The 12,839-nt window shown below is 34.4% G+C and overlaps 1 protein-coding gene across 1 annotated transcript; it reads left to right on the top strand.

Moving 5' to 3' along the window:
* Positions 1-3,735: 3,735 nt before the first annotated feature.
* LOC116302041 (uncharacterized) lies at positions 3,736-12,561 on the top strand. Its single transcript, XM_031711235.2, has 11 exons — positions 3,736-3,954; positions 4,932-6,051; positions 7,713-7,831; positions 8,160-8,250; positions 8,921-9,006; positions 9,454-9,478; positions 9,620-9,666; positions 9,855-9,946; positions 10,338-10,643; positions 11,051-11,153; positions 11,760-12,561. Exons 1-11 carry the CDS (start codon positions 3,809-3,811, stop codon positions 11,947-11,949), a joined length of 2,325 nt encoding a protein of 774 aa, XP_031567095.1. The 5' UTR covers positions 3,736-3,808; the 3' UTR covers positions 11,950-12,561.
* Positions 12,562-12,839: the final 278 nt, after the last annotated feature.

Below are 12,839 nucleotides of genomic sequence, written 5' to 3'. Positions count from 1 at the left end.
CTACTACAATGCCAACCCCAACCCTAACCCTAAACCTAACCCCTAGACCACGAAGCGAATTCGGTTGGGTGGTCTCATTTTTTAGTCATATTTAAACGATGTATCATCAGCATGTGTACATAAATATTTAATATAGTTTAATTTATGCTATCGTAGGGTACGACTACTAGCCGATTACTCGAAATTTGAATTTGAATAGAATTCCCCTGACAATTCCCGTACACGACGATACAACCCTTTCTTGTCATGGAAATACTTTTTCAATAAGATTGATCATAACTTCTTTGCAATCGTTCTTAGTTTTTCACTCGTTTCTTATATAACTTGATAATTTTCATAGGAGATCGGAGTAGATCTTAGTTTAATTGCATTATTGTTCTAACTTTAAGTGAAAATAATAAAATCGGTTGTGTAATATCCTATTTTTAGAATCTCCTCGCATTGTTTTTTGTGTCTACTGCATATTAATAAGCAGTAGACACTATGCCATCCAGTGTGCCGAGATATACTTCATGTCCTATTTAACTAGCGAAAAATATACAGTCGACTCACTTTGAACGACCACTCTCGTAGCGACCATCTCCCGTATGCGATCGATCACCTTTTGAAGTTCCCGTTTTGTTCCCCATATAAACTCTTTGAAAAAAACTCTTGTCGTTCGTGATTTCCGTATCTTTCTCACACATGAAAACAGATGAAAACTGGTAAAATCGTAAAATACCTTTCAGATTCATTCAATTTGGGCTCCCCGGCTCCCTAATTTCGTATCGGGAGCTCCACTTTTAGGCAGTGCCTAAATGTATATTATGGTCTGGGAAACGTTTGACCAACGTTTTCAAACCATGATTCGGTAGAGGGTTCAGTGATTTCTACGAGGTAAATCGCACCCATTTTTGTAGTGAATTTTATCTGTTTTTTGGAACAAGCTTAAGGCACACAGGTTTCGTGGAATGCGTCAAGTGTTGTTTAATTAAAGTGCTTTCAGGTATTTGCAATATCTAGAAAGAATTTATCGCAAAAAACGAATTGCAGTGTTTGTGCTACACGAAGCATGTCAGCAACGTCGCTTCATGAACGATTTTTAAGGAGCGAGGCTCTGGGTAGTTTTGGTATGGCACACCTAGCCACATTGAAACGGCTACAACTTCGTCTTGAATAACTCGATCTGCAAGCGCTTTTCACACAATGCCAGGAAAGGATTAAAGGTTTCAAAAATGATAAATTAATTTAAAGCGGCCTTTTCATTATGACGTAATGATGACATCATAGAAATCGTTTACCGCTTATTTTCTCGAAAACTAGACCTAAACTTTCAAAGCGACTTGCACCAGTCGATAGTATTCATCAAGGCACCTAACATATTGCAATATGAAAAAAATGTATGAAAGCGTTTTCCAAATATTACGCGGTGAATATTTTCATGGACTTTTACTATTATTTCCAGCGTGTCAAATTTATACCCTCAAAATCGGGAAAAAATATTTTTAGTAGCTAGAATGTAGGTACGGATATAGACACTGTCCTTATTGAGTATGAATCAAATTGTGACTTTCTTTCTAACGTTATGGATTTTTTGATATGAAGCTAAATGACCCCATTTGTTGTCAAAAGCGATAGAAAATATCAATGAAAGCGGCATTCAAAAAATCGTCGAACGATTTTTTTCTAAATGAAGTCACTGAAAGATGTATCTTTTACAAATATTCTTTTAAGGCAGTCAAATGAAAATAAGTACGCTCACAACTAACAGCACACCGACAAGGAATAACACGGAAGTCAAGCTTGAATAATGACAAGCAGCCTTGAGCGAAAATAGTTGTGAGAGTACTTATTTTTATTTTTAAAGTTGAAAACAACCCAATTGACATTTACTCGGGCTATTTTCATCACGGAATATATTACAACAATTAAAAATATTCATTTTGATTCACAACGGAACAAGACTTCGTTAGAATATTTTGCCTAGTTCATAATAGGTAGCCAAGAATTGCTCCAAGTCCACCTCTCTTGTCTCCCGAGGAGTTTTCTTTATTGGAGCGAAGTCTATAAGTAGCCCTAGTAAACTTTTGTGACTGGTGATACCCCCAACCGAGTACCTAGTCTAGACGCCACTTAGGTAACAAGACACCCTCTTGCTGGTTTTCAATCATTCCCAAAGCAGTGAAATAACAAAAGACACGGTGGTCATTCTAGTTGATATAATAAAATAGTTGTCATCGATAATCCTTTGTAAATCACACAAAGCACACAAGAGTTGGGATCTTACAGTTTTTAATCACTTGAATACAATTTCCAAATTATTTCTCTTATTGATAAATATTTGAATAAAGTTAATACATAAAGGGGGGCATAAAATATAAATCCTAACTTTTCACATCATCATCAACTGAATAATGATAATAATTATTAGTAGTATTTGTATAATTAATGTTATAAGTATTATTAGTGTTGTTATTGTTACTGTTGCTGTTGCTTTTGTTGTTGCTGTTATTATCATTATTATTATTATTATTATTATTATTATCATGACAATGACAATGACAATATTAATAACATTATTATTTTTATAATATTAATAATATTATAATAATTTTATTAAAGATTCTTAAAAACATACTTACAATAATAGAAATCAGTTTCAAAAATATCTATGTACATTAACAAATTTCACCTTTCATCGCTTGATGAAACGTCGGCTAATTTGAGACTTTCAATGCTTCGTTGACCTTCTGCATCCATCTTTGAAGGTGAATGATTTCTATGAAGAGGCCAAGTTTTGGTTCTCCAAACACGAGAACTTAATTAACGTATTATTCCTTTAAACATGGAATCTTTCTGGCTTCAAATTAAGAACGAAAATCCAAATATTTGTCAAACGAGCCATAACTCTTCGAGAATATAAGTTAGTGAATAATTTGTAAGAGGAGACCAAGTATTGGTTTTTAAAAAACGAGAACGTAACGTATTAATATTCGTCTTAATATGGTTAATGGCATCTTTTTGGCTTCAAAGTTAAGCACGAAAATCCAAATATTTTCGGCAAACGAGAGGTTTGACTCTTCGAGAATATAGTTTAGTTTGGATGTTCCCTGCTAGCAGAGCCTATTTTCCTTTTGTTTTGGAGCTCATGGATTAGTAGTTTCTAGAATTTCAAAAGGGATTTGACATGTGTCACTCGCGCGCTAGAACTACTTTCATCACGGACCACGTGAGCATACTTCCTACGTATCGATCACTAGAGCAGTTTTCGTATGACTGTCGAAAAGCTCGTCGTGACACGGCAAGGGAATCGCCCGACCTATCATATTGCTCGAGAGTTTAATCTCTCTTATGCCTTCATTTTACATTAGCCCCCACCAGTTGCAATCAGTGCATTAGCTATCATTACATTGCCCACAGCATGAAACAGATTACAATTAATAAAGTGTGCAGTGGTGGTGAGTAGTATAAACCTTGGAGTTAAGTTGATTTCTCGACTTAAAAATACCCCTTCCGATACTAAGACGAAAATAACACGATAACTCAATGACACTACGAAATTATCACAATAATATAACGAAACTTTATACGACGCTTCATAAGGGACGAACAAATAATTCAATTTATTTTTTGCTTTTGCCCCCCCCCCCCCCCCCCCCCCATCACTTTTCTAATGCTTCGTTCCTAAAAGAGGAAGCCTGAGTACGAACTTTCCAAATATGGCAAACGGTGGTAAATTCGAAAATAGAACAAGAAACAAAATGGCGGTAGCTCAGTTAACACGAAAAAGGCTCCAAAAAGCATCCTTTTTTTAGTTTCCGTAACCAAAATGCCTCGTAAGGCTGGGTTAATCAAAACTTATGGCCGTCATAAGTTCAGAACGGTGAGAACAGCGCCTTGGGTTTCTCCAGAGGATGTTTTTCGTTCACCAGTTTCGAAGAAAGAAAAAAGCTTTGAAACTCCAACGACTATTCGGTAAGACGTAAATTTAGTGCAAAACGATTTTATTATTACGTTTCATTACCAGTTTAGTTCTCTTAACAGTCCTAAGAGTATACTGTAGCCAATAAATCTTTATTTTTAGTGTTATAAACAACAAGCTTAACAAAATGATAAAAACGTCTAGATAAGATTATAGTAAGCTTATACTGTAAGTTTAACTCTAACGAGGCGGTCTTACAGTTAAAAAATTCAGTAAATTTTCAATATACTTTTATTTATCATCTATGAATTTTAAAAAAACAATCAAGTTTTAATGTAAGTTACAAATTGCTTGCTTTTAATCATTCCAAAGAGAATGAGATAACAAAAGACAAGGCGGCCATGTTGGATGATATAACGAAAGAGACTAAGACTAAGTCTTTTGTTAAAATGCATATGACACGAAAAAAAATTAATGTTAAAAATATGTATTTTATTGGCATTAGTAAGAATATCACAGTTAAATTCGTTTTAAAAACGTATTTCTCTAGAAATTCAAGAAAACTTAGCACAAGTTGTGACGTCATTTTGTTTACAAGCCTCCAGTTTTAGTTCCAAATACACGAAATATGTTTGAATGTAGAATCTTAATTTCAGGTAGTACAGTTTTCAGTTTCCCAACATTTGGAGAGTACTACGTAAGCTATCAAATGAAGCGGAATGGAATATGCCTTTTGTCGTTATTTTATACGAATTACAATTTATATTAATTTTAGTGCATTTAATACTACCCAATCTAGAGTACGTGTCAACAAAATGACGTCACAAATTGGGCTTAATTTTCTCACATATCTCAAGAAATAAGCTTTAGGAACAAATTTCATTACGATATATTATTACTAACAAACTATACATTTTAAACGATGAAATGTTTTCATGTCATATACACTTTAAATTAAACCAACATGACATCTGTGAAAACCATCAATTACTAAATTTTAACATTTATAAAATTCCTTTCTTTCTTTCAGAAAAACTGCTATAACAACCTTTACAAATCTTCCCAAATCACACTGGAATATTCCAAAACACAAAATCCCCTCAAATGATGACAAAGAAAATGCCCCAATAAATGAACAGAATAAAGAAGGGAAGATCATTTCAAATATTTCAAAAAAGAACTCTCATTCCACGCCAACTATCCTGCAACAAAAGCATGCCTCAGCAGGGTTCTTTTCAAGCCTATCGACCTCTTCACCAGAGGATTTGAGTGTAGATGAAGAATCCTATGTTATTCTTCAGAAACATTCAAGCAATGCACCAAAATCTTTCATTCCTGAAACTCCCGAATTGATTACAGTCAATCAAGAAAATGGTACAAATACTCCTTCTGAAGAATATTCCAGTTATTTTTACCAAAATTCCAAGTTGTCTCGAAAGAGCTTAACCAATTCAAGTATAAAGTTAAGCAAAAGCAGTATTTTAAAGACTGAAAGCAGTGTGTCTCCACTTTATTCGTCCTTTGGGTCTAATACGTGTTTATCTTCTGCCAAAAAACCATTACGAGCTTCACAAGTAACAAGTAATAGTTTTAGCAGTGATCCATCTTGTTCGACTAGTACTCCAATAATCAGAGCTAACTCGCAGAACTCTCAGCTAGTGACTCTAAGAGGCCAAAAAAAGCAACAATATTTTTCCAATCCAAACAGTGATTTTTCACTCTCAGACTGTCAGGTCTTTGTGCAGCCAATGAAACTCACTCCAGAACAGTACCAAGCAGCTAGATTATCCCTTGAGAATCATAATAATACATCAACAAGCAGTTATTTTACTGTTTATTCAACCAAGGGGTCTCCTGAATCTGATCTGTCGAAAATCAGTGATGCACCAAATTTTGAAAGTGAAATTCAAGAAACTAAAAAAAATCCAAGAATTTCTTCAAGTAGTGGAAGCACAAATGTAATGGTTAGAGATTGTGTAGTTTCATTAGAAAAATTAAAACTTTCTCCTTTGATTGGACAAGAGGGAAGAAAACGACCAATTGGGACTTTCAGTGTTTCATGCAACAGTAGCTATGCTAGCGCTTCATCAGATGACCTGTTCATGCCTTCAACTCCACCCAGAAAACAAGCTTCACGCATGTCTTTTGTGGTAAGAAACAATTAACTTACCATATTTCTTAACTGAGTTTATATATTTGTTGTTTAGTTTTAACAGGGGCTGACGGTTTATTCACCATTTTCCATGCATCAGTTTTCTGCAAGGTTGAAATTTGAATATTAGTCCTTTGAAACTACCTTAGCTTGTAGCTTCAAGTGAATGCTTTTTGTATGACCAGTGAAGCAATGTATGGACATTGGTGATTGCATTAAAAAAAAAGGTTTGGGAAGACAAGGGAGATGGGTTTCAAATAATATGCACTCTAGCAATTAACACAGCTATTAGATTATAAGGCTGAAAATGTTGATCTGCAATTATATGTGCAAGCATGTGAATTTTTTTCATAAGTACAGGGCAAAATTGAATACTAGATGCTGATTGGCTAATAAAGAAGGGCTTTTTTCTGTAATTCAGGGCTGAATTACTAGAAAATGAAATCTCGAAGTATTATTATTGTCCAAAGTTTTGATAGAAAAGAGCACAGTGTAGTGAAGAAACTAATTTTAACTCTGAATGAAATTCTTTGGAACCATCCATTTAATATAATAGTTCAGGATGATTTACATGCAAGCCAGGGCTCTACATATTGTTTTCTTAAAGTCAAGGGTTTTTTCGTTGAATTTTGCCGGGTATATGATAAACGGGTAATCATATGGTTTAGTGTTTTTGAAGCTTTGAAATTGCCCTTTTTCGCTTTGTGACATAAACAAAGTATGGTTTTTTGTGAAATTGAGGATTAATTTCCCTTTTTCTTATTAGTTCATGCATGAAATAAATCTTTGATTATACTCCGCCCCTGTACAATTTCCTATACTAATGCAATGAGAGCTATTTTAGCTTTTGCAAGTTTATCAGACATATTGCTACTCTTTCTAAAGAAAAGTTGTCAGTGTTCCAAAGAAAAGGATAATTAGTGTGTTACAGTTCTGAATTCTCTGTCACCAACATTATTTTCATTTTTGAACACAATAAATCATGTGTATCATTAAAATACATGGAATTTTTTTTTTTTTTTTTTTTTTTTTTTTGTAAAATACAGCTATTACAAATTAACTTGTCGTTACGATGGAGAGTAGGTGCCTGGCAAAGCGGTAGGCGATGGCAACTAGCTGGCAAGAGGTAACCATGGCAACCAAGCCACGGGTCAACCTCGGCACCTGTCACACTGCTTACACAGTGGAAGTAAACTACTTACCTTGTCCAACCAGAGGAGGGTGGGCGGGGCAAAACCGCGATATGAAGGCAATGGCTAACAGCAACTCAGCTACAGCAACCACGAGGCCTTAGGCAGCAACTGCGCATGCGCAAGTCTCACACCGCTGGCCAGCACTCCACTCCCAGTTAACTTTGCTTAAATTTAACCACATAAAAAATTAATGAATAATTTGTTTCATGTCGCATTTTTGATGATGAATATTGCATACCAAGTTCAAAATGCACTATGGGCGATGTGAATACCATCAGTGAAAAGTCACAACGACGTGGAATTTTCCCAAACTTTGTCTGCATATTTTATTCTTAAGCTTGGAAAGCAATATGTAGAGTATGTAACAAAACCTTCAACAAGCTTTATTTTGAAATAGCTGCATTATGATGTAGAAACAAGGCTCAAGCTACACATCTAATTAATGTCTTTTGGTTTATCATTATAGGAAGCGCTGACTCCTGCAAAAATAAGTCCATCTGCAATAGAACTGTCTGCCTACCAGAAACTCTTGCTGGAATGTGAACAGGATGCACCTATGAAATTTAGTGAATATCTTAAACCAAGGTACACAATGCCAACTTGATGCTGTTTCATTGCTGTAATTATGCAGTGCTGCTCAAGTTAAATTCTTGAGACCAATAACAAACTTTTTTTATTCATAAAACGCTTTTTCCTATAAGGCCGAAAATGAAAAATTGTGCCGAAAGTGATTGATATTTTAATAGTAATTGAAAAAATGTTGAAGTTAGGTTTCCAGCTTATCAGATTAACCATATTTTGCTGCTTGATTAGCAGTGCTGTGTAATACCGTAATCTGCATGGTACCCATGACATGATCAAGTACAATCAAGGTTCTAATACAGTCTTTGTCCATGATTATATTCTTCCTTAGTTTGATGAAAAAATGTGTCAAGATTGGAGAAGGTGTCTATGGTGAGGTGTTCAAGACAATCAATAAATACAAACAGACTGTAGCTCTAAAGGTAATTGTACAGTACTAACAAGAAGGGTCAGTTACTACAATGTACTACACATATTACATACTGTATTATATTACTTATCTTATTATATGTATACATATCATAATAAATACATATCATATCATGTAATTTATGTTATGAAGAGATTTGGAAAACAGTACATATAAATTGACCACTTGCCTACACCTTACAATACAATGCATTACAAAAAAGGTTATTGCACTGTTACAGTACTGTAAATTACAGCTGGATAATTTTACTAGTGAAAGCAGCCATATGTTTTCGAGCCCTCTAGCGAGAAAAAATACAGCTTCACAAGTGTCTGGCTATAATCACTGACATCAGCAAAAAAACTCATTCAAAACCAGTTCACAGACCGTGTATTATTGCTCTGTAATTGCACTCAAAAAAATGGTTGTTAGTAATACAAAGGAAATTGAGTGTGTCATATGATAAAATACAATACAATACAAAGCGATATGTGTACATAATCTTTATGTCAGTACACGAAGAAAAAAACTCAAAACTACAGAAAATAATATAAAAAATAGATATTAAACACACACAATTTATAAGTATTTACAATTATTTGAGAAAAATCTGCAGACCTGTTCAAGTTGCCAAAAACCATATTAATAGCAAACATTTATAGTAATTTGAATGTTTCTTGTAGATTATCCCTATAAACGGTGACTTTGAGGTAAATGGAGAGCCTCAAAAATCTTCAGAAGAAATCCTCCCTGAAATAATAATATCCAAGTAAGTTTATATGTTAATACATATTGTATCGTTTATTATCAAAATTTATTATCAAAAAGTATGTTTTGACAGAGTGCCTCTGTCATCATTAGTTACAAGATAAAATGGTAATAGTAAAGGAACTAAAATAATTATGAAAATGTAAAGCAATTGCAAGGGAATATGGCTGATTATTAACAACTGAAGAATGAAACAAAATTAACAAATGATTATGATATAACATTATAAGGCAGTCATATCCCAGAAGCTGCACAGTTACTAATATATATGAAGCAACAATTTATTTTTTGATATTCACAAATCTTTTTCAATTTTCTCTATATTGCCATAACAAAACTCACCATACAACAACATCCAATGTCTAATATTTAACATTTTTTAAATTTTATTTTATCAAAATGCTTTTTCTAGTCAATAAATCTAAATTCATATTCTTTGATCTTCTAGGGAGCTGAGTGCTTTGAAGTATTCTGTAAGTTCTGTATTTTAGTATTGAATTATGATTTTACTTTAATTTATATTCCCATCTCTGTTGCTGTGCTTGAAAAAATATACAGCAATTTTAGTTTTATAAATTACTATTGGTTAATTAATAACTGAAATTTAATTTTAGGAAGAATTACAAGAAAATTCAACTCCAAATTTCATAGATGTAAACAGGTATATCTTCAAAATGTACAGTTGGGTTATCTGTGTTATCCACAGGAAGCCCAATAACAATACTCATATCTATGTTACTGATCAAGTTATAGCAAAATGGATTTTTATCAATTTGTATTATTATTTGTATTTTAAGGTACATGTTCTAACACTTGTTGTGGATAATGTTTTTTTATTCATTAATTCAGAGTTAGTTTGGTGCAAGACAAGTATCCAGCTCACCTGATCAGAGAATGGATTAAATGGGACAAAAATAACCAATCAGAAAATGATAAACCTGGTAATCTCATTGTAGTCACATGTCTGTAGACACCTTGCACTGAGTCCCTGAGAATTTGTTCTGGGAGACAAAACAATGCATTTTTTTGCATAAGAAAAGATGGCCTATTGCTTTGCCCCCCCAGAGCAATTCCTCTCGGGACTCAGTGCAAGAGGTTTACAGCATGTTTTTGATTGCTCAGTACTTGACATGCAAAGTTCTTGTATCCTAAACTATTTAATATGATCTGTTTCAGAAGTAAATAAGAAAGTCATTTTAAATTCTGGTCTTCTCCCAAAAGATATATTTTGCAGCAGTTATTAGAAAGTGTAGCTATAATGATATTACTGTAAACATGTATATTTATTGATAATCTGGCAAGGCTCATCCCTTTATCTTGATTTCTTTACAGATATATTCCCTTCTGACCAGTTTTTCCTAGTGTTTGAATTTGCTAATGGAGGACAAGACTTGGAACACTTTGAATTCAATTCCTGTTCTGAAGCCATCAGTGTGTTACAACAGATAACCCTATCCCTTGCCGTAGCTGAAAGCAGTCTTGAATTTGAACATCGAGACTTACACTGGGGGAATGTCTTAATCATTCGCAATGACACACAAGAAGTAAACTATTGTCTAAATGGACAAGCAATAAAAATAAACAGTTATGGGGTGCATGTCAGCATTATTGATTTCACACTGTCACGGCTGAGAAAAGGCAAGTATGTTTGAATGTCGGCATTTTAAAAGTCCATAAGTACAAATTCACAAAATCACTGTTAATGAATCTACATGATTGTAGTAAGGTGCTGATTTCTTTTTCTTAAGTTTACTTTTTGGAATTTTATGAAATCCAATCAAACACTTTGCAAGGACCATGTAAATTTGTGCAGGTTTTTCCTTTAAATTCATAATGAATAAGATTATACTTTTAGCTTAAATTATGTTTTTCCATATCAGACCATGTATCATTCTCTCCAGATCCTTCATTTAAGTTCACGTATCCATATTCATGTCTTGCATAACCATTAATGATACATTAGGGAATCACTCATGGTCTGAAATGGCTCATGTCTCATGGTCTTGACATAGGTCTATTACTAACTAAAGATATATCCCTCATAGATGATGTCACTGTATTTTGTAATCTTTCTGAAGATGAGTCACTCTTCACTGGTAAAGGGGATTACCAGTTTGAAATATATCGTCAAATGCGAGAGATAAATGAGTAAGTAGAAACTTGTGTCCTTCGCATTGATTTAATTCTTGTATTATTCCGACTCTTACATTTAACCCATCATCATATGTACTGTACTGTGAAAACTGCAGCCAATTGGGAGAGAGTACAGTCAATAGCATAGGGACCTCGTCCAATCACATGCAGCTGATCTGATAAATGTTAGCCAATCAGAATTGTAAATTTGCAAAAGTGAGGTGCCAATTTTCCTCTTGAAATTATGGATTTCCAGGCAACCATTAAATGAAATAAAAGTGTAATTAATAATCACTTGATTAAAGTAACAATAATTGCTGCAATTTTCAATATTCTGTGAACTCAGACTTTTCAACAGCTTGTTGTGAAATTGTTTTTTTTTTTCACTGAATCCAGTCAAGAACATAAAAGGTACCAATTATTTTTGACTGATGGCAGCAAAAACCAAATTTCCGCTTGCAGCTCATAACTACCAAGTTTGTAGAAAATCCAAAATCGCAGTCATTTTGATTCTGTATTTTTCTTGCAAAATGGCAGGCATGGGTGTTGCGCAGGTTAGATGTCTTCTCTACCACTGGTACTTTACTTATGCTTCTAATGTTACAATGTATTGTTTTTCAGAGATGACTGGGAGAAATTTACTCCAGCGACTAATGTCCAATGGCTGCACTACCTAACTGACAAGATCAAAAACAAGAAATATCCACTTGACAGGAAGATGAAGGCCTGGTTACGCAGCTTTTTCAACCAGGTTAAGGACTGTCAATCTGCACAGGAGGTTGTATACAGTGACTTCTTTGAAGAAATGTAAAAACTTGCTGCACATTTGTTGATATATACTCCTATTACAGTAGAGTTGACAAATGTAAATACTGTAACAGCCAGTCATCAGCCAATGCTCAGTCAGAACTGATACTTGCCTGGCCAGATCTTTGCCTTGCTGGTCATGACCAGTAACATTGATCCAGAAACAAATAAGGTGAAAATTGAGCTGAAAACTAATTTGGCCAGTAATCATGGCCAGCGAATGACAAGACATTATTTTAGCCCTGGTGGGGCCTTCTAGGGTCACAGTGTACATATAGCACTAGTATAGCATTGAAATCTAAGTAGTATAGGGAATGGGGGTTCCAGCGCAATCTCAACACGGGCAAGACCCGTGTCAAAAATCCACCTACGGAAACAACCCACTCCAAGTGTGGTTGGGGGCAACAGCGCAAATATGTTAGTCTATATATGGAGTGCGAAGAATGTAAGAGAACTTTTAAGAAAGAAGCGGATTTGAAAAAGCATTTGAAAATGAAGACGAAGTGTATGAGCAGTTATGATTGTGGATGTGGTAAGAAGTTTGAGACTAAGGTTAAATTGTTTTGGCATTGTCAGGACTGTGAGTACGACTACGACGACTTAAAAAGTGCTTGGTATTAGGTATAAAATATTTCCTATTATATAGATGGAATCCCAAAGCAACTTCAGCACGGTGTCAATACCCGGTAACGGTGAGATTGACGTTAGACAGTTTTGGCGTCAGTCAGAAAGGAAGGTTAAAAGGACTCTCCGAAAAGGTATAGAAGAATTAGGAGCCCTGAAAGCGAGCATAATGGTAGAAGTAAGTTTGTCAAAAGACGAGGTAATGACGACAGCAATGTTGCGATCAAAGTCGTTAGTGATATTAGAATCCACGAATCTGGATAGGTCACT

Source organism: Actinia tenebrosa, unplaced genomic scaffold (assembly GCF_029948245.1).
Source record: "Actinia tenebrosa isolate PJP-AT-01 unplaced genomic scaffold, QUT_ActTen_1.0 PGA_scaffold12__29_contigs__length_12842862, whole genome shotgun sequence".
Lineage (NCBI taxonomy): Eukaryota > Metazoa > Cnidaria > Anthozoa > Actiniaria > Actiniidae > Actinia > Actinia tenebrosa.
Note: the sequence above shows the minus strand (reverse complement) of the source record. Positions and strands in the feature narration are given on the sequence as shown.